The sequence below is a fragment of the Oryzias latipes genome, chromosome 4 (genome assembly GCF_002234675.1).
Source record: "Oryzias latipes chromosome 4, ASM223467v1".
Lineage (NCBI taxonomy): Eukaryota > Metazoa > Chordata > Actinopteri > Beloniformes > Adrianichthyidae > Oryzias > Oryzias latipes.
In genome coordinates, this window is record NC_019862.2 from 14,398,139 (window position 1) to 14,419,090 (window position 20,952).

General features: G+C 39.8%; 1 protein-coding gene across 5 annotated transcripts; it reads left to right on the forward strand.

Moving 5' to 3' along the window:
* Nucleotides 1-2,990: 2,990 nt before the first annotated feature.
* lhx9 (LIM homeobox 9) lies at nucleotides 2,991-15,074 on the forward strand. 5 transcript variants are annotated; one of them, XM_004067928.4, is made up of 6 exons: nucleotides 2,991-3,118; nucleotides 6,206-6,447; nucleotides 7,043-7,245; nucleotides 7,891-8,249; nucleotides 10,839-11,041; nucleotides 11,609-13,684. In XM_004067928.4, the coding sequence occupies exons 2-6, from the start codon at nucleotides 6,268-6,270 to the stop codon at nucleotides 11,861-11,863; spliced, it is 1,200 nt and encodes a 399-aa protein (XP_004067976.2). In that variant the 5' UTR covers nucleotides 2,991-3,118; nucleotides 6,206-6,267; the 3' UTR covers nucleotides 11,864-13,684. The 5 variants fall into 5 exon arrangements, with proteins under 5 accessions (XP_004067976.2, XP_011472347.2, XP_020558063.2 ...); XM_020702404.2 differs by lacking the exon at nucleotides 2,991-3,118 and adding an exon at nucleotides 5,487-6,061; XM_011474045.3 differs by lacking the exon at nucleotides 2,991-3,118 and having other exon boundaries at nucleotides 5,486-6,447; nucleotides 7,894-8,249.
* Nucleotides 15,075-20,952: the final 5,878 nt, after the last annotated feature.

A 20,952-nucleotide genomic window follows, 5' to 3' on the forward strand; every position in this document is an offset into this window, starting at 1 on the left:
GTGGTAGAATTAGTGATAAAAAACATGCATGGCTATTGAGTGACAGTCAGCGCACTAGATTCCTTTGGACAGACATGGCTGCAAATAGCACAGAGGGACAGTTTCTCTCTCCAACCGCAACTGGTGGTCAGACTCATGCCAGGATAAGTCGTGGTTGCCAGATGAGCCCAGATAAAAGTCAGTCAAAGGCACCTAAGCGCCAGAGGAGTCCTTTGGCCTGTTTTTTTTTTTTTTTTTTTTTGCTCCTGCCAGACAATGTCACTGCTTTCTATAGCTTTTACAGCATCTAACCCACAACTAAACTCACATTATACAGCTCACTTTTCCGCATTCACTGATTGGCTGAAGTCAGAGGAAGAAAACAGTTTGAGCAGCCGACATCTCCACCGACAGGCTCCTGTAAGATTGTATTATGATAGAGAACATCCATCTATTATGTTTCCGTGTCCTTTTTAGTGTGGCCAGATATGGACTAATATACGCACCATTCCCCAGGAGGATACTGTGTCCCCAGAGGAGGTGGATGAGGGCGGGTGTGTGAGACGGTGGCAGTGTGTTGCTGGAGCTGCTCTGGAGGCAGGGAGGGGAGGCAGGCAGCAGTTGGTGTGCAGAGAGCACAGGCTCAGGCTGGCTAGTTAAGAGCTTCTCTCTCCTATCCTCCATCTGCCAGGGACCACGGTTGTGATTTGAGCTCCAGCAGAGCAGAGCAGGGAGGAGATGGAAGGAAAGGAGGGGTGGAGGGAAGAGGTGGTGGGTTGGATGGGGGGAGGTGGTGGAGAGAGGGGGGGAGAACAGGAGAGACAGAGAGGAAAAAGTGGAGGAAACTGGGAGTTTGAGGGGGAAAGGAATGGAGCAGGAAAATGACAATCAGGATACATTAGGATTTGGAATAATATGTCTGAAAAATACATGAGCATATTCTGTCATAAATTACTGATATACTGTTCATCTCTTCATCTTTCTCACCGATTTTGATTTTTTTTTCTTTAATGCTTACGGGGCCATGTCTGCAGTTTGTAGATGTTCCAGGAGGTCTCACCCAGCCATCCATCCATCCAGGCTCATGTGACTGGGATACATGTGACTTCACACTGCCTCACTCCTCCCTCTGTTTCTCCTCCTCTCCCTTACCCTCCCACCCCTTTCCTTCATTCTGTCAGTGTTTAGCCTGTGGTTCCCCGCTCCACAGTGGATCTTGGAAAAAGCCTTACTGCCTCATCTTCCTCCGCCTCTCCTCCTCTTCTTTTTTTTAATCTTTCAGGAGAGCTCCCATGGCGAGTTTTGGTGTCACTTGAGGTGACCCAGAAACGATAGCTCCAGATGAACCCTGGATGTGTGGTAATCCAGCCACCATGCCCTACAGCAGAGAGGAACCCGCTTTGTGCTGTAGCCGTGGTTTCAGAGAGGAACCAAGCACCTTGCAGCACCTGCCCGGGTGTCACAGTCGAAGAACGCTACATGAGCATTACGTGTTGTGGTACACTCTGAAATGGATCCCTGCATTGCTGCATTATTGATGAGACACACTGTGATGTCAACCCAGGCTGAAGGAGCAAAGCAAAATGACTCTTAGCAGTGTGGCACATGATCATTTATGCAGGCAGTGCAACGGAGTAATTAATTGTCACCCTTTGCTCCCAGCAGCAGCGTTCACTAACACTGTATTCCCTTAACTTGTTGTCAATTGAAATTTGTCCATCTGTGCCTGAGAGGGTTGTTCTCCAGGAGGTTGATGGTTGGTTTGGGACACCCACTTTTCATGGTGACCCTGTCTTTTGTTGTGTTAACACTAAATACAGCAGGTGGAGACAACAGACACATTTTTTTCTTGTTCAAATTGTCAGATTAATCATCTGGAATAAAACAATCAGAAAAAATGTAAGTAATAATAATAATTCAGCTCTGAAAAACACAAATCACACAGAATTAGCACTTTTAATCTAACATAAACAGTATTTGAAATGAATTAATCCTTGAAATTGTTCATTTTTGTGATTTATTTAAAATTATCTTTAAAAGGAAGTCACATATGTGCAGAATAGTCCCCCAATTATTGCTATTAATTTGTATGAAAAATGTCACCTTGGTTCTGCAGGAAAGATGGCTACAGTCACTTCAGAGGTTGAGTATTGATTATTCCACAAATATTTTTCTTTTTTAAGTGTTTTTAAAAAATCAGAAATGCTTGTTTGTGTTCTCCAGAACCTTTTTTTTTCTTTAGAAATTGTGTAGGTTTTTTTCTGTTTTTGCATCCATAGCCATGTAATCCTCAACTTTTCCACAATTTTTAAATGTAAATAATAATCAAAATAAACGTTCTAAATGTAAATAATAATCAAAATAAACGTTTTAAAGAACCCTTTACTGTTTTGCTGTTTCCACGTCATTACTACGCTCAGACCCCCCCCCCCCCAAAAAAAAAAAAAAAAAATTAATGAGCACTTTTATTTCGAAGAGGCTTCAGATTTGGCATTTGGTCATTTTACGCGTTTGTGTGCTGGCGTGCGTGTCCGCGCCCCCACATCTTTGTCTGGCTGATTGATCCAGTTTGACTGTACACCCATATAATTAGGCTGCTTATTCACATAAACGTGCAGACAGTGAAACTGGAGCTGTAACTGCTCTCACTTGAGTTGCATTCAGCAAACGCACATATCATGTTACAGTTTGGTGACTATAAGCTGTGCGCTTTTGTTTTTAGTGCATAAAGATCTGCTTTAATGCAGAAAGAAAAATGTCATTCCAAAATAAAGAAAATACATCAATGATGTCAAGTTTTGGCACTAATTACATTTATGTTTGTATTCATAAATCGTTTGCCTTAAAAACTTAAGGGTCTTCCCGCATTTTGCGGTAAATCAGAAATTACAAACATAGTGGGCCAAGAGCTTGCCTTTTGTCAGTGTGTTGCGTTTAGGGTTGCATACGAGAGAGGAATATTTAAATGTCTTGTGTTTTAATTGACGCTCGAAGTGGAGGTGCGGTAACGAGGAACAGCCCCCCATACCGGCAGCTTCTCCTCTGCCTCCTATGCTGTGTGCGCACAGACCGCAGCCCGCCCGCCTGTCAGCCTGCACGCACGCAGCACAGAGGACTCACACACGCTGCGCAGCCTCAGGTAAGACCTTCTCTTCGGCTTCTTGGTCTTCGGGACAATTTAAAAAATGCCAAATTGGGTTGTTTTTGAGCGAAAAGCCGTCTGAAATCGAGCGATGGGTGCGCGTCAAGCAGCGCGCGACACATCTGGTGACAAAAAGAGCGACAGTGAATTCTGCAGGAGGATGTGCTGGAAGGTGAGGCCAAAGAAAGTATAGCGAGATCTCCATATTTTTTTCCATTCTTTAAAAAATATAAATATGAAATCCTTTTAGGTCTTTACCTAGTTTTTTTTCCTCCTTTGTACATAACATAATTTTTTCTTTTGCATTTCTTAGATTAAAAAGTGACGCTTTAGAAATAACAATACGCTATGTAATTTTGTAAATTTTGCATAATAATTTATTTGACAATAATATGATCTATGGTTGTTTTTTTTTATTTTTAACACTTGTGTATTTAATTTATTCGTTGTTTTTTCTTCTTCCATTTTTTGTTTAAAATGCCGTTTAATTTGCGCTCATTGCGTTGATGTTTTTCGCTGTTTTATTTCGTTAAACAAGGTCACAGCCCACATCCTAAATCAGGTCAAATCATTAACACTAACTAAAGCAAAAAAGGACACGCAACGTTTCAAAACCAGCATTAAATGTTTATTTATGATGCCACCATGGAGAAAACGTAGTTTCAACCATGAAGATTAAAAAAGTTCAAATTAATTGTCTTTTATTTTTGTGTTTATTTTTTAAATGTGTACGTTTTTGAAGGCAAAGTTCACCTTTTCCCTCAGCTTTCTGATAGTACAGTAATAGGATATTTTAAAGAAAAGATTAAACGCGTAAACTATATATCCTGTAATGTGTGGCAGCGTTCACATCTCAATTAGACAGAGAAATGAAAAACCCAAACAAAACAGCAGCACGTCCCTTTGATGTTCACTGAGACAATGTTAAAGCATCATCAGTCAAAAAGAAATGTCACCGCTGGAGGCGACGAGTCCAAACAGCACTTTTGCAACCATTTTTAAGGCGATTTGGGTTTTTACGCACACATTCGCATAAAAATATAGGAAAGAATATGCAAAACAATCCGCTTTGGAATAAATATAAGTGAGCCGGTTTTATCTTTTCTCTTGGGGCGTCTTTGTCCAGGTGACCTAACCCCCCACCCCCTCCTTAATTTTTTATTTGGCCCCTCCGACGAACAGCTGCGGGTCCAGTCCGTCCAGGAGGGCCGGAGCCTCGACTTTTGCTGCTGTTATCAAGGGGCTTCCAATTAGAGCCAGCACACCTCCATGATGTGTGTTTGTGTGCGGTAGGTGGAGGATGCAGGAGGAGGAGGGGTTCACATGATAATGTTACGCGTCCTAAGATGAAGCATCCACACCTGCAACCCACCCCCACCCCGAGCCTCTGTCTATTATTGGACAGAAAGTCTCGGCAAAATCCAGAAAACTGATGTGTCTAGAGTTTATCCCCCTGATTTCAGCTAAAGGCCTGCTTTGTGATTGTCACAATCACTCTTATGGTTAGTTATTATGGTTAGTTGTCACCATGCTTGGCCTTTACTGGACGCTAAAAAAAAAATCCCTTTTTTATTTGCGTAACAGAGTGTTCACACCCTTTAAACGCAACACTGATATTTCCTTTGGCTTTATCCTTCCATGTTTCACATAGAGGATAGTTAATGGATTTTCTTAACGCTTACATTTCTTGAAATATGCACAAAAAAACTGCTTATGGTTCCCCTGTGGCGACCACCAACTGGAGGTCTACTTTTATCTCTCATCTCCCTCCAAAACCCAGTTTGTAGCAAAGACTGCAAGACAAATTAAATCCAGTTTGGGTTGTCAGTTCAACTCTCCTGCAGGTAAACAAGGTTTTGGCCTCATTTACAGAGAGAGGGAAGACGGGATTTAGTAATATTATTATTATTATTACTATTATTATTATTATTACTATTATTCAGGGTGGGAAATTGGAGTTTATAAAAATAAAATAAGAATAATTCAAAAATAAAAGCATCAAAGTAGAAGCTTACAAAAAACATTTTTTAATGGAATTTTTTCCCTTCATATTTAATCTTAGTAGTCCCCGCCCCCGCTTGTTACTGATCACTGTCCCGCCCCAGACAATGAATTTATGACCCCCCCCCCCCCCCTCCTCCACACACACTCTCACCCCATCATTACACTAATTAGGGACATCCAAACACCTGATTCGGGTCAATTCTGGTTCATCAAAACCCAAATGAAACCAATTAGGAAGACACGTTTTAAAAAACAAAACAAAAAAATTAAAAAACACATTTCTTCTCCTGTTTTAAACCATTATTATGTTTGTGTTTTAACACTTACACGATGAAAAAGTATTAGGCCAATCTTCTATATAAGATTATTTGTGCAATAGTAGGTTTTCATGAAATAATAGCAGCGGTGGAAATGTAAATTCCATACAGCAATTGTCCTGAACGCGGCCAGAATCTGGAGATTTTTTTAGGGTAGAGTGACAGCTCTTTGTTGAAAATCGGTAGGAGAGAGGTTGAGAGACAGGCGCGGAGCGAGAGGAGAGAGGGAGAGAAAAGGAGGAGAGGAGAAGGAGAAGGAACTCCTCCTACCAAATTATTCAGACTGGGCCGGCTCTGCTCTCTTCTCAAATAGGACACGGCTCTCAAATGCAGGCAGTCCCAACCTGACCTCCGCGCGCAGAGGAACCTCCTGACTGGGAACTCGGGAAGGAGAAATCCCCCAAAAAAAAGAAAAGAAAAAGAGGAGGGGGTGCAAAAACTTTGTCACCATTTTTTTAATGCGAGTTCTCAGGCGGTAGCCGCCGCCCCCCTCCCCTTCTCCCTCCCTCCCCAGCACCATCACTTCCACATTGGTTTTGTCGCATCATCTGGACTATATACTTTTTTTCCCTCTTTTATTCTGCTGGACATTCACGAGAGGAGCAGGAAAGGGACTGATGTAACCCCATCACTCCTGTCCCACCCATGCTGTAGTCCTCCTCTACCCCCTCCCCCCCCCATCTCCCAGTTTTCCGTCTGTCGGAGGAGCTGCTCTCGATCTGCGGGCTTTTTTGTGGTTGATTGTGGTGCGCCTCTGTCTTAGAGCTCCGCTGAGCCCACTCGGATGTGCTGAGGGAGCGGGGTCGCTGCGCCGCGGTACGGTATATGGAAGTTGTGGGCTGCAAGACAGAGCCAGGCAGTTGCACGTTGCGTCCAGGACCGGGAGCCATGCTTTTCCACGGGATCTCCGGGGATCACATCCAGGGGATCATGGAGGAAATGGAGAGGCGCTCCAAATCGGAGTCGCGCCTGGCGAAGGGCATGCAGCTCAACGGGAGAGATTCGGTGAGTCCTCCTATCATATGCTTTGTCTTTTTTTATTTTGAAAATCCTTTTCAAAATCTTTTTCCTGTGGCACGCCCAGAGGCTGTGATATCTTTTGATATACTGTTCCGATTTTTTTTAACTTAATCATAACCTAAATTTTATCCAATACATAGATATTTTTCACATATGCATTTTTGCCTTAAAATATGCGTTAGAAAATTTCTAAGATATTTTCTGTTGTGAGGTAATTGGACAGAATATATAATTAATGAAGATTAAAAAATGTCTCTAAATATTTTTAGCAAACAAATAATTCCTTTTTAAATTTCAAATCTACAAGTTAATTAGCAAAACTAAAAAAAAGAAGATTATTGCACTTTTGGTGATGGGCAAATATGCTGATTTATTTATTAAGTATTTTTTAAACAGGAATTCTTCGACAGTTATGACGCGAGCAAACCATTTTGAAGGATATTCTGAGTGCCACTGGGAAATGAAACGAAATGTTTGGTCAAACTTCTCATTTATTCATTCCCACAGTGTTTTTTTCGCTTGAATGCTCTGTGAAAAGACTCGGTTGACCTGAACCTCACACTTTCCCCCCGTCCCCCAGACTCTGCCCTCGATGAGCCCGGAGAAGCCTGCCCTGTGCGCCGGCTGCGGTGGGAAGATTTCGGACAGATACTACCTCCTCGCCGTGGACAAACAGTGGCACCTGCGGTGTCTCAAATGCTGTGAATGTAAACTCGCTCTGGAGTCGGAGCTAACATGTTTTGCCAAGGATGGGAGTATCTATTGCAAAGAGGATTACTACAGGTAACAGACATTATTCAAATCCAAAACGTGCGCCTCACTCACTGACCAACAGTTTGGGCAGCTCCTTAAAGCCTCTTTACGCAAAGTCTTGTAATTTCAGGATGGATAAATAGAAACTCTAAAAGTTACGTTGTGGTAGTAAAGCCAAAGCGGGCCTCAGTGATGCCTGGATGATATAACTGTCACCCAGGGGGGGCTGCATGGTGTTATTGCTATTAAATATGGTTTTGTTCACTGCCGTGAGCTGGCATGCTCTGCAGCTTTATAATGTGAGCCACGTGGAACAGACGAGTCATCTTTTCCCATTTTTTCTTTATATGCTGATTTGGTTCTATATTTATCTAATGGCAGCTTTTGCAGGGAAGCCATTCTGAACCACTTGACATCACTATCAGTTCGTTCAGTTAGTTCTCATTGAAAACGAAGGAGTCCATGTAATTGTTTTTTTTTTTTTTTGTTATAAGAGGCACATTATATATATTTTTAATTAAAACACGTCATTTTGATTTAAAAGTTCCGTGTGTTTTATATTTGTTGTCACAATTTTGTGTGACCTTTAAAATGTTTTATTGTGGATGTCAGCGCTGCATTTGTTTTGTCTTCTGAAAATACCTTGGAGGAGTCTTGACGATGTGTCTGTTCCAGAAGGTTCTCCGTGCAGAGGTGCGCGCGCTGCCACCTCGGAATATCAGCTTCAGAGATGGTGATGAGAGCGCGCGACTCCGTGTATCACCTGAGCTGTTTCACCTGCACCACCTGCAACAAGACCCTGACCACGGGTGACCACTTCGGCATGAAGGACAGCCTGGTCTACTGCCGTCTCCACTTCGAGACGCTGGTCCAGGGACCGGACTACCACCCTCAACTCAACTTCGCCGAGCTGGCAGCTAAGGGCGGCGGCCTCGCGCTCCCTTACTTCAACGGTACCGGCACGACTCAGAAAGGGAGGCCGCGCAAGAGGAAGAGCCCCGCCATGGGGATAGATATTCCCAGCTACAACACAGGTGAGAGGGTATGCTGCTCTTGGAGCACAATCTGCCGTGGAACCAAGGACACAAACAGATAGAAGCATGACTTGGGACGAGTCTGCTTCGGTTTTTTTCTGCTTCTAAATGTCCTTAAGCGGTTGACCTGAGAAGCGCAGAGCAGAAGGACAAGAGAGTTACAGGTCAAATAGAATTTACGCACGGGGCCTACATTTAGTCTGATTGGAAACTCGCATTGAAGCTTTAGTTTTAAACTCGTTTGCAGCTTATGGTTCATAAATTGTAATTTTAAATTAAAAAACTATTAATAAAAATTAAACTATTTTAAAATAAATAAACCAATAAACTATTGAAATACTTTGGCTTTAAAGGGAGTGTTTATCCACCGCTGTGCGTTAGGGTCCTTTTTGTTGTTTTATCCAGTCGCTTTCGTCAGTGGACCCCCGCCACAGCACCCCATCTTACACGCTTGAAATGAACACATCTGTAACGTGGGGCCCTTTGAGATGTAGGTGAACATTGCCTGCGTTGCTCCCGCCGCGGGCTAATTGATCTGCAGCTCTCCGTCCACGCGTCTTTTACGCACGGATTCCACGGCGTGTGCACCAAATCCGACCTCGCCGTCAACCCCGAGCATCGATCGACTGGGTGCGAGCAGTTGTTCCGTTTGAGGGTCCCTGCGTAAAAAATCCCAATTTTCACGCTTTATCCTTTTAGTCGCAGAACAAACGCGATTGAAACACTCACCCAGCGAGAATTGGACTTTTAAAAAAAATCTTGCTATGAATAAATGCATGTTATAACCCCCACTCCCCCCAACCTTTCCTGCAGCGTCCCCGTTTTGTTGTCGCTTTCTCCGAATTAGTGCGCGCTTGAGAAGTTTTGTCATTGTGGGCCAAGTTTTCTGTGTTCCTGCTGAATGGGGAGGAATAGGGGTAATCTGCGCGTTAATTGTTCTGTGTTAATTGAAAGTGACGTTGGAATCCCCGGCTCTCTGTGCGGCGGTCAGCGCGGTTCTCAGGGCCACAGCCGCTGCGCGCAGAGGGGCCTGCTGCGGGGAGAGAGGCCAGGGGCCGAACACACAACCCTGCACAGTCAGCGCCCTGGCTGGAAGCACTCTTATTTGGGAACACAAACGCCAGGAGTTCTGCAAATCCTAAAGTTTTCTTTAACTGGAAAGACAAAAAATATACAAAAACACGATCTTATTGCTTTTAAAAAAGAAACAACAAGAGGAATATAATATAACATCCATTCATAACAGTTAAAAAAACAAACAACAAATGTGAATTATAAGTCACTAATAACCATTTATACACATTAAAAGTTTAATTATTATTGCTATTATTTATAATTTTCTTTAAATAATGGAATTAAATAAACGCAAAATATCGATTTTTTTTTTAAATGTAAATTTTAACCTTATTAAACTATATTTGACATGTAACAAAACAAAGAACAAATTGTCTGCAAAGCCTTGAAAATTGGGAGGAAAGCTCAATCGTTTTCTCTATTTGTCAGAGTGCTTTAGTTTCTCCCAGGCCATGCGGGGCTTCTTCCCGCACCCTATCATAGCACTTTCAAACTGTTCATGTTAATGGCTCTGTCAGATCAGGAAACTCGCAGTTCTGTCGAATAGAAAGGTGTTGTTTGAGGTTTTGTTTCTGCTTTAGTGAGAACATTCGTGTTTGTTTCCACCAGGGAAAGCTGTGGGTCTACTGTGTATTCTTCCCCACTCACTCAACTCTGTTCTTGCATGGATATAGAGACCCCTAGTGGGCAATTGGGAGAGAAACACAAGTCAATGAAAATTGCAATTGCAATTAAAAAAAAACACAAAAACACGAGTGTTGCTTCACGATGCAAAAAGGTATATTTTTGTAACTGCGTTACACCAAAATTTAAACATGTTTTTAAACATGTTATCAGATTATTCTATGGTCTGTCAATGAACTTGTCTGGCTGTTTGTCTGGTCAAAAAGTACCCCATAATAATCCCCTCATAAAATATTGTAATACGATTCACTCTTGCTGTGATTAATGTTTGGACATTGCAGTGGTTTAGCCCCAGTTTCATTTAATTTACTGGATCCACTTTAGGTGTTTTACACTGAAAGCTACTGACAAATGAGGCCCATTATACTCTGTTAGGCTTTGCCAACACAAGCAGATATGATTAAGCCTTGTCCTAAAATGCAAAGAATTCCTCTGCATCCTTTATGTTTTGAGTATTTAATTTAACGTATAGTAAAAATATTGGAAAACTACTACTACAGCTAATCAGATTCTTTATTGTTTTGGCTCAAACTATTCATTTAAAACAGTTCACTGCTAATCAGAGGATAAACCTTCCATATCAGTCAATCCAAAGCATTTAAACTCCGAAATTTTGATCATGAACAATATTTCAATATAAAAATCTACTTTAAAATCTACATAACTTTATTGGTTATTTTAGACTTCGAAACTGTTTTTACGAGTTTTGCTGAATATCAATGCAGCAATAATAGCTGTTTTCGCCCAAAAATATCTTTATTTCATTCTTTTTACAAAAATAAATAGTTTTCAACAGGTTTCAAAGTTTAAGTCAAGTGTCTCTCTCCGCAGGGTGTAACGAGAATGACACTGACCACTTGGACCGGGACCAGCAGGCCTACCCTCCAACGCAGAAAACCAAGCGCATGCGTACCTCCTTTAAGCACCATCAGCTGCGGACAATGAAATCCTACTTTGCCATCAACCACAACCCAGATGCCAAGGACTTAAAGCAGCTGGCTCAGAAAACGGGCCTCACTAAAAGAGTTCTACAGGTAAGCTGAGGACCTCTTTACTATTGTGTTTACCCCCCTCCACCTGTGTGTGTGCACCTCATTCCTCCTTCATGCCCCCCTCATTTTGTCATCTTTTTAGTTTTGCTTTGTTTCGTTGGTCCATGTAGTCATTAGATGTATATCCAGGGGTAAATGAAACTGATTAAATGTTATTTTAATAGGAAAGAAAAAAGAAATTTAGCTTACCAAGAAGAAAAGAGCTAAAATTCTTATCAGCAAAGAGAGTGCACATGTTATTTTTAGCTATATGGGACAGAAAACTGTGATGTTCAACTCTCACATAGAAATAATTAAGAATAGCAATTTGTTTTTATTTGTTTTTAAAATCCACATTATTGTATTTAGTGTTCAGGAGCTACAAAGATCTGTTACCTGCCCCAAAACTGAGTTTGAAAATGAATATATGGCATATTTTGAGATCAGGGCAACAACAATAGGAACTGTTTACATGTAATCTACTGTTCAAATGATTTCTTTTATTTATTTATTTTAAATTAATCTACTTAAAGCATAAAGAGTAAAAGCCACACTGGGATTGGTTTGCAGGTTTGGTTCCAAAACGCAAGAGCCAAATTCAGAAGGAACGTTTTGCGACAGGAGAATGGAGGTGTTGATAAGGCTGATGGCACCTCACTCCCTCCGCCCTCCTCCGACAGTGGGGCCCTGACCCCCCCTTCCAGCGCAGCCACACTAACAGACCTGACAAACCCCTCTATCACTGTAGTGACCTCCGTCACCTCTAGTTTGGACAGCCATGATTCGGGGAGCCCTTCACAAACTACCTTGACAAACCTTTTCTAACAAGCTATCTTTAGCAAACTGATTGTTATTTTATCTGATTTGATTTGCCTCTTTTTATTTGATTTTTTTTTTTGGGAAGCTTTTTCCTCAATTGACATTTTATTTTTTTAAGTGACACCTTTAAAATCAACCAGAGACAGCTCCATGGAACAGAAAGTGCTGTACTGTGTACACAAACAGGAACAACAAGACAACAGCCACCGCTTTAAAACCCAAGGAAAGCACCTCAATGTGTAGCATCTGAAACTGCACGGCGAGTGCAGAGATTGATTCTGGATTTTCGGACATTCTTGGACTTGAAGAGAATAGAAAGTTATATTGGACTCCACCTTAAAAAAAACTAAAACCTTTACCTAAAGCATTTGAATTTATTTGTACATTTCTATTGATTCATGCTTAATTGGTTAAATTCAAATTAACGAGGAACCTGTACATGTATGCACTGTGTTCGCACTATTCAACATTCAGATTTTCTTTTCTATTTTTGAATAATTTGTGAAATAAACGTATAGAATGTTCTGTGCATGGGTAACTCCAGAAAACAGGCTTTAATTATTTCCGAATGTTTCAGCCCCGAAGAGTGAGTTTGATGCATATCTCACGGAGCTACATATAAAAGGTCTAAATTACATTGCAGAGCAACAAATCCTTGCCGCAAAAATGACAAATGAAAACTAAAAAAAAACAAACTTGCCCATGTTGTCCTGGTTTACACCCTAACTGTGATCTACAGAAAAAAGGGAATCCTGCAAACTGTACAGTGGAAACCCTTCAAAATGTAATGCAGTCACATTGATAGAAACTGTTTTATAATTAGGGAAGAGAAATTCAGATTTGTGAGCAGTTTATGGGCACTGTTGTAGTTGATTGTCTTCATGAGAGAGCACTTTTTTCTTTGGACTTGTAGCCCTCGTAGATCAACCACTCTCAAACAGACAACGCTTAGCAAACATATCCTTAGATCCACAGCTGAAATCAGTTGCACAATGACAATATACTGCCCAGAGAAAAGTGCATTATCGTTCTTATCATGTTGCTCAGGGTATTGATGTGATTTTAAAAAGGGACAAAAAAAAAGAGAAGGGGCTTAGAGTTAGTTTTAGTGGTTGCAGACCAGAGCTGACAGGAGCAGTCTAATGACCTCAGATGGGTGGAGTCAAGAGGGAAGCCAGTGGGAAAATCATTGTCCATGTGTTCCCCTGTTTAACCATGTTAACACTTTATTTACTGACACTTGCCACCGAACAGACCAAAAAAAAAAAAAGGGAAAAAACAACAACATGTTTCTTCTGGCTAAAAGATAGAGATAGAGCGGGCAAATCTTCAATGGAGTTGACACATCCCATTGTGAGCGTCACAGTTTGTTCTTTTGTAGAACAAAGTGGTACTCTTGATCTACTCTTATGAAGTAGATACCTAACTCAGTTCTACTATGTGCCTTATGCTATAACTTGGGAGAGAGTTTGTGAAATTCAGGATCTATGTGTTCTTTGTTAACTGAGTCACATCCTTTTTGGCGCCTCACTAGTTTTGTACTGTTTTGCATCTGATTTCCGAAGATCTTTTTATGGTGTATCCTGTTAAAAAGGGGGCAGCGATGTCATAGAAAGCATTTGTGCACTCTTTCAGATATAGTTGGGTAATCCAAGAACCTTATATATTGATCTTCGTGTTAATAGTTGAGTACAGTAAGTGTTCTATCAAGATTGTCCATGTTTCCCTGTTTCTTGATAAAGATGGTGTATAGAAACTATTTCCCCTTAAATATTTATGGACCAAACGGTTGTTATATATCTTATTAAATTTGTGTGAATAAAACTACTTTGCTTTAAATGGGTTTTTATACTTTCATTACACTTGCCATTTTTGTGTTCTTTCTTGAATACAGTTTTTTTGTTTATCACATCAGCAACTGAGGGAGCATTCAGTTATTAATGACCAGTTAAACGCCTTCATTTCTGCCTCCATTTTTGATTTCTATTTCCTAATTTATGATGTTTATGGTTTTTAACGTAATGCCCCATGGATTTGCATCTGAACCCTGCAGTCGAAAACATGAAATTGCTTTTTAATGCATGAACATGGCTTTAAATTTTAAATAAAAGGAATGCTGCAAAGCACACATTGATTTATACATTTATAGTTTTTATATTTATGCTTAACATATTGGTAAATCTAAAAAGTAAGAATAAAGCCCGGTTGCTCTGTAGTTAATATATTCTTACTTTATCGTTTCTTTCAGGGAGAACAATTCTTGGGGCATTACAGCCATACATCCCGACGTTTGAAAATTCCCTAAAGTATTAAGAGAAGGGGAAAACTTTGATGGGAATTCCTCACCATTGAAGACAAAGACAATATTAGGATAAGATGTTAGAAAAATTGAGAACAAATAAACTTAAAAACTTGTTTCTGATGCAAATGTTCAGCAGATGATTTTTTTTTTCAAACAAATTTTGTCCAAAGTGAAGAAACCCAACAGTGTATGATAATCATGATAATCATGCCAACGCTGTGTGAACAGAAGTCTGTACCGGACCGATAAATGGGCTGAAATACAGTCAAATGTAACATAGTTTATGGGAACCCAACAGAATGGCAGGACATGATTGGAAGAGGGTTGACTGACCTCCTGCATGAGCAGAGTGAAACTGAGATCATATGGATGTTTTTGGTATGAACACACATAAACGCACACCACCCCTCATTACTGCTCCTACAATGCAACACACACACACACACACACCCACACACACCCACACACACACACACACACACACACACACATATATATAAATATATATATCGCTGCCCCCAAACCCCCCACCACCCCACACCTCCTCCACCCCACACCCACTGTTGTGTAAGCTTGCTAAGTAGAAGTTTTCTTTTGTTACGAGTGTCGTTTCGTAAACACATGGCCTCCTTGAAACTCGGCAGCAGGATGCCCATCAAAGATGATGAGTGCATGAAGAGGACTGCAGAGCTGGAGCTTTGCCATCTGGCTGTAACGAGAGAAGGAAGTGGGGAAAAAAAGATGAAGCAGACAAAGAAGAGATTCTCATTTTGCATGCACCTCATCCTCTATTTAACATTTTCCTTGAGATGTGTATTATTGTCTTTGATTGAATTGTACAGTCTATTGTCAGCTGCAAAATAAAGCACATGGATTATCGGTCATGCGCATATTACCTCATATGAGAAAAAAAAACACCACTGGAAAAATATAAGATTTAACCCTGTTTGTTATTGACTTCCAGCTAAACGTAAAACATCCATGGTTTCTAAATTTATTACTGTGGATAATATTAAAAACAGAGTTTTCATTTGAACATCTGCATAACTTTAAGCTCCATTTTTCATTCAGATCTACACCTCCATTTATTTAAAATAAAAGTCATGCACACATAATTGCTTTTATTTTATTTTTTAAAAATTGGGTGTACAAGTTTGAGTATACCAGCTGCCATATGAGTAACAAAAATTTATGGGTGTCATAATAGTTGGAAAGAGTGTGGGGAGGAAACAGAAAAAAAAGAAGGAAATGAGGGAGAGAGAAAGAGAGACCAAAGCCACATGGAGACTGGTGAGCAGGCTGGTGTTGAATTCCAAAAATGTGGGAAACAGCAAACACTTCAGTCAGTCCAAGAGGAAACCTCAGTCGCCAGGGTGCCTGTGTGCGCTGTGGCAGCAGGGCTGTGTTCCACCGTCTGATGGGAGGAAAGTGGGCAGGTTGACACCACAGAGCTACGGGAAGCCCGGCTGCAGCGGAAACACAAACAAACACAGCCTTCCACGCATTCCTTCAGAGCTGCTGGATGAAAATTCTGGACATCGCGGGTCTTGTGTTGACAAGAAATGCAGGGCTTCTCTGTTTCTGACTGAAATGCAACTTACCTATTGGATTGTGTATGCATACACACAAACATCCACACACATATACAGAATTGATATATATTAGGAGTGTAACAATTCATTTGAACAATTATTTGATTCATATAAAAATTTGTTGTTGACGATACTGTTCATAGTAGATATCATTTCATTTTAAAACAATCCAATTCAGTTCACTGACTTAATATTGATCCAGAACATCTTTAGCCAAGACTTTAACCAGTGTGACTCAGAGATAAATACCTTAGTTCTGAACAGTGTAAGTGACGATTTCCAGTATTCTTGTATTTCTTGCAATATAATTAAGTGTAAATTAAAAATGTGGACAAACAACTAAATGTGAATTAACGGCAAATCCGTTCACATTTTTGTTTCCTTAAGTACAACCCACTGTTATTTTTCCACATCCAAATATATCCAAATATTGTTAGAACATTCTTCCACACTGTATATTCCCATGTCTTTGCTAAATTCACATTAGACGGTAATGATGGCACTGATGACATCATAATTTTCTGTGTTGTCCACTGTGATGCACTTGGTTGTTTTTTACGTTATAGTAAAATAAACTTACTGTGTCTTAATCCAAATGAGATTTTCAAATATCGATTTTGATCAATTTATTTAATTTTATTCTGAACTGAGATTATAAAGGTACAAGTTGATTCACATAACAACTTACCTCAGACAAATCTATCTAGTTGGATTGTAGGAATACAATAAAATAACATGTATATCAATTCATCTATATATATTTATGAGTATTAATTGACTTAATATATATACAAATTGAATCTGATATCAGCCTTCTTGTCAGCAAGTTGATTTAGCCAGTCCAGCTATTTCTTATATAAGTCGTCCGAGAGGTGAAATAAATCAACTGAATTTCTAACATTCTGGTGTTTATGTGCAAAAACATGTTGTTAATGTAAAGAAATGCTGTTGTACTGACTGGTGTTGGATGTAACAAATCTTTCCGAATATCACAAAAGGACATCAGCGCAGCAACAGGTAAGAAAAGAGACCTTTCTGTCAGCTCACATCTCTCCCTTTTCTTTTATCTCGTCCTCCAGTTGCAGAAAACGACAGCTGTGCAATCTGACCAAAACATTGCTGACAACACAACATATTTTCTGTCATGTGGGAACTTTCTTTATAAAACTTGGGGGATTTTGACAAATGTGAGACAGGGGAAAGAAAACAAGGCTTCAGAAAAAGCATTTCGAACAGAAGCCGAAAGCTAATCCAAAAGTTTTCAAGCTTTCATTTTTCTCTTATGGAATTTACCAACATAGAGACATTCAAGATATTTAAGACATTAAATTGAGGTTTGACTGTCTTTGGGAGCCCTTTGGGGATCATTTACAGCATATCATAAATGTAAATAGGTAGAAAGTGTAGCTGCAGTTTATTTCAGATTTTAGTTTCCCTGGGTTGGGTTCTTCCCCTGCCTTCACATTTTCACTGACTGCACAGGAAAGTTGCAAGATTGGCAAGTTTTGTTTTTGTTTACATCCACATTCATTTGCAATTATCTGCAAATCTGGGAGAGATGCAACAAGTGGATGGGCATACAACAAGTCATTCTCACTGTCACCAAAAAAAGGAAAATTAGGCTATTCTAAGAAAAATGTGATTCTTCAAGTATACTGTATGAATTTGCAAGGTCACACATACATGATCACACATTATATATATACACATTCACACAGAGTGACAGGAGAAAGGTTACAAACAAAGTATGGAATGATCACTGAGGCGTAGAGCACATCTGCAGTTTACATGCTGATCAGACAGTGTTGTTTGTGTGAGCGTTTATGGGAGTGTGATATTCAGCCAGTTCCGCCTCAGTTCCCTCCTCTGGTTGCCAGGTGCCTCTTTAACCTCACCTCACACACCATCCACCCTGCTAACTCAAATACATTCACAGGACAAAAAGGACACGCACACCGATGCTGACAGACAGATGTGAGAGAGGTGACAGTGTGAATGAGGCACAGCTCCAATGCTCTGTGCTTGCTTGTGTGTGTGAGACTGAGGCCTGCCCCTCTGGATGATGCACAGCAGGTGGAGAGATCCTCTGCTTTGGGTGTGTGCCAAGAGAAGTAACACACTAACAAATGGATTTTGTGTGTGTGTGTGCCGACAAACGAAGCAACCACTGAGAAACAGATTTCATAAAGTGATCCAGACAGAAAAAATATGCCAGTTTTGTCCTTCACATTATCACAAACTATCTCTCCTGTGCCTCATTTGTGCGGTGCTCTCTGCATGCCATAAATCCTTTATTTCTCTGTTGTGCTGTTATTCTGTATTTACATCAATTTGTTATTTGACAGCTCACATCTAGACAACCTTGAAAGGGCTGCGATCAAGGCTGATAACTACTGGTTGCAATTGCACTTTGAAGACAAATAACATTAATTAGTGAATGGTGCAGAATCACATGAATGCTGTCTCTGTATTGGGCTGGGTTTAAGCAGAAACAGAAAGAGGAAGAGAGAAAGATGACATTTCATACATATTTCCACCTGTAATCCTCTTCTCAATTCCTGTGATAGCTGTACTCTGTGAGAAACATAAACAGGAAGCTCATCTGCATTGATACGGCATGTTTCAGGTTGTGACAGGTCATCTTTGTACTGGAGGAGTGTAACCTCTCAGTTCTTACTAAACCTTGAGGATGCACGCAGCTCCTCTCCCCTCCATCTGCTGGTCTCTATGATGTCTGCGCCTGATCACAGGGGCTTTGACTGCAGCTTCTGTCTTTACCACGTTGCAGACATACCTAACCCCTGAGCCAAATCAACAACACAGGAAAATAAAATGACATGTGTGAAAACACCAATCTCTTTTTTTGCTTTTAGAATGTTTAAAATATGACTTTAGCTTCAGGCTGTAATAAAAATTCCATATATTTTCAACAGAATGCTATAAAAGGAATTACTTAGATTTTGGAATTCAATGTGAACAAGAACCAAATCCTCCAGAAATGGAGGTTAGGTAATATGTCTAAAAATTATGCAAAGTAAATGGCCAATTCATGCTTTGTTTAATGTCCCAAGCATGATTTACAGCAACCTTTGCTTAATGCATTTCTGGGGTCTTAAATTACAGAATCAGAGATAAATATCAATAAAGCTCAATTTCTTGTCTGTATAAACTCAGCCATTAAAATGCCTGTGTTCCCCCATGAGGAACAACCTTTAGTACCTTGGATTCTTGGAAGCAACACTGTGGGACAAAGACAGACGCCAACCATATTCATATTCTAAAACATTCCCAAATCTCAGTGAGATCCCATCTTTTAAATAAACACTATCTACCAAAGAACACACCAAAAAGTTTGCAATTGGCTTAAAGTTCTAGATCAGAGAAGAATATTACTTTAAGAACAATAGAAATCCAACACGATTATTGAATAGCTTTTTAAAAAGAAAAGGCGCTGAGGCATGCGCCCTGAGAAAGAAAATTTCTGGGTGCAGCTCCTCCTGCAGAGTGATGCATTACTTTTCATCCATCCATCTAATTATTCCCTCAGAAACCTGAAATTTTAAGATACAAAAGACCGTCCCTATCTGTCACTGAGCAGCATTGATCTTATTGAAAGGAAATGTGGGTGTAAAAGAAACTCAATATAACTCATGCCATTAAATTCCACACAGCATTATTCACATACAGAATTGACAGATTTCTGTGAGACGTTTCTTTTAATCTTCAACTGTTGTTGAAGGAGAAAAAAAGATTGGAGGGTGGAGATGGTGGGGGATCCCACACTCTAGGCATCTCTCCGTTTTCCATATTTGCAGTGAGGTTAACAAAAATACCTCTTGAAGTGTGGAGACGGAAAAAAAAAAACACAACCCCAGGTAACTTGTTGATTATTAACAATGAGGAAGGGAAGAAGGCAGATGTGTTTCCTGTGTTTGAATTGTCAGTCTGAAATCTCCACCAAAGCTCTCATCAAAGCGAAGCGGATCAGCTCTGATTGGCCTTGCTGTCCACGTGAGCCAGTGCTCACTTTGCTGAAACTCTAAACATCACCAATTAGAGAATATGCAACTCACAGACTGGGAATGAGGATGGAAAGCATGGTTGTATGTGCGCAGCAGATTACATTAAGAAAAGTCAAGTACTTAAATATTCGCTTCTAATTAAACATCCTGTTTAATAATTTAGATATGTAAAGGTAGATCAAGCACTGAGATATTAATTCATAAAAAATATTTTTTAGAAATGACTTATTGGGGGGGGGGGTTAACCCTACAGCCAACTACATCAAAGAATTAACAGACATTTAGCTTTTTTTAATTAAGATGTTTTTTAAAGCCTTTCATGAAATCCCCAAAAAATTTGCTACATTATTTTTTAATGAGATATAGATAGTATCAATTATGATATGTTGGGTGACATGTTAAGTTTTTGCTCAAAACGATGTTCGTTTAAGATGTAACAATAGTGTGTGTTAAGGAAAAAAGCACCTTATTTAGCCAAGGTCTCAAATTTGATACACACATTTTTTAATATGTGTAACTATATTGTAAAAAAGTAGTCAACTTATTAACTTACTTTACTCTCATACAGTCACAAAAGTTAATAACAATAGAAGAGTTACTCTCCCTATATAGTTTTGAAAATTAGCTTAACTTTTCCCATTTAAAAGTGTTTTTGAGATTTCATGGAAGCAGACATTTTAAAATGAGCAGGAAATTCCTCCTACTGCCTCTAGTGGAATGGTAATCTACTGTACTACAGGGCAAAAAACATGGACCAAGTAATATTAATAATAGGATTTTAAATGAAGGTTTGGATCATGCTATTGAGATAAGGGTATCAGAAATGTATATCAGTTATGACACAAATGGTCATATAAGGATAATAATGATCTTTATGGTGGGTCAACACTGGCTCCAATGGACAAGCACAGAGAAGCAGTGATTAGTAAATATAAATTTAGCAGATGATGTTTTTTTTATAATGTTAATGAGTTCTTACATCATTGGAGAAGAACTTCAAACCCTCAGATTGTTGAGGTTTGTGTTTATTAATGCAGAACCTGAGCTGGACTTTAACAGTACTGTTGCAAGAACTTGGCACTTTTCATTTTAAGTCATTTTCTAGAAGATTCACAGATTTGTGTGGATCATCGCCTGTTTGTTTTTCTTTTTAAATCATTGACCTTAGGATTAATACCA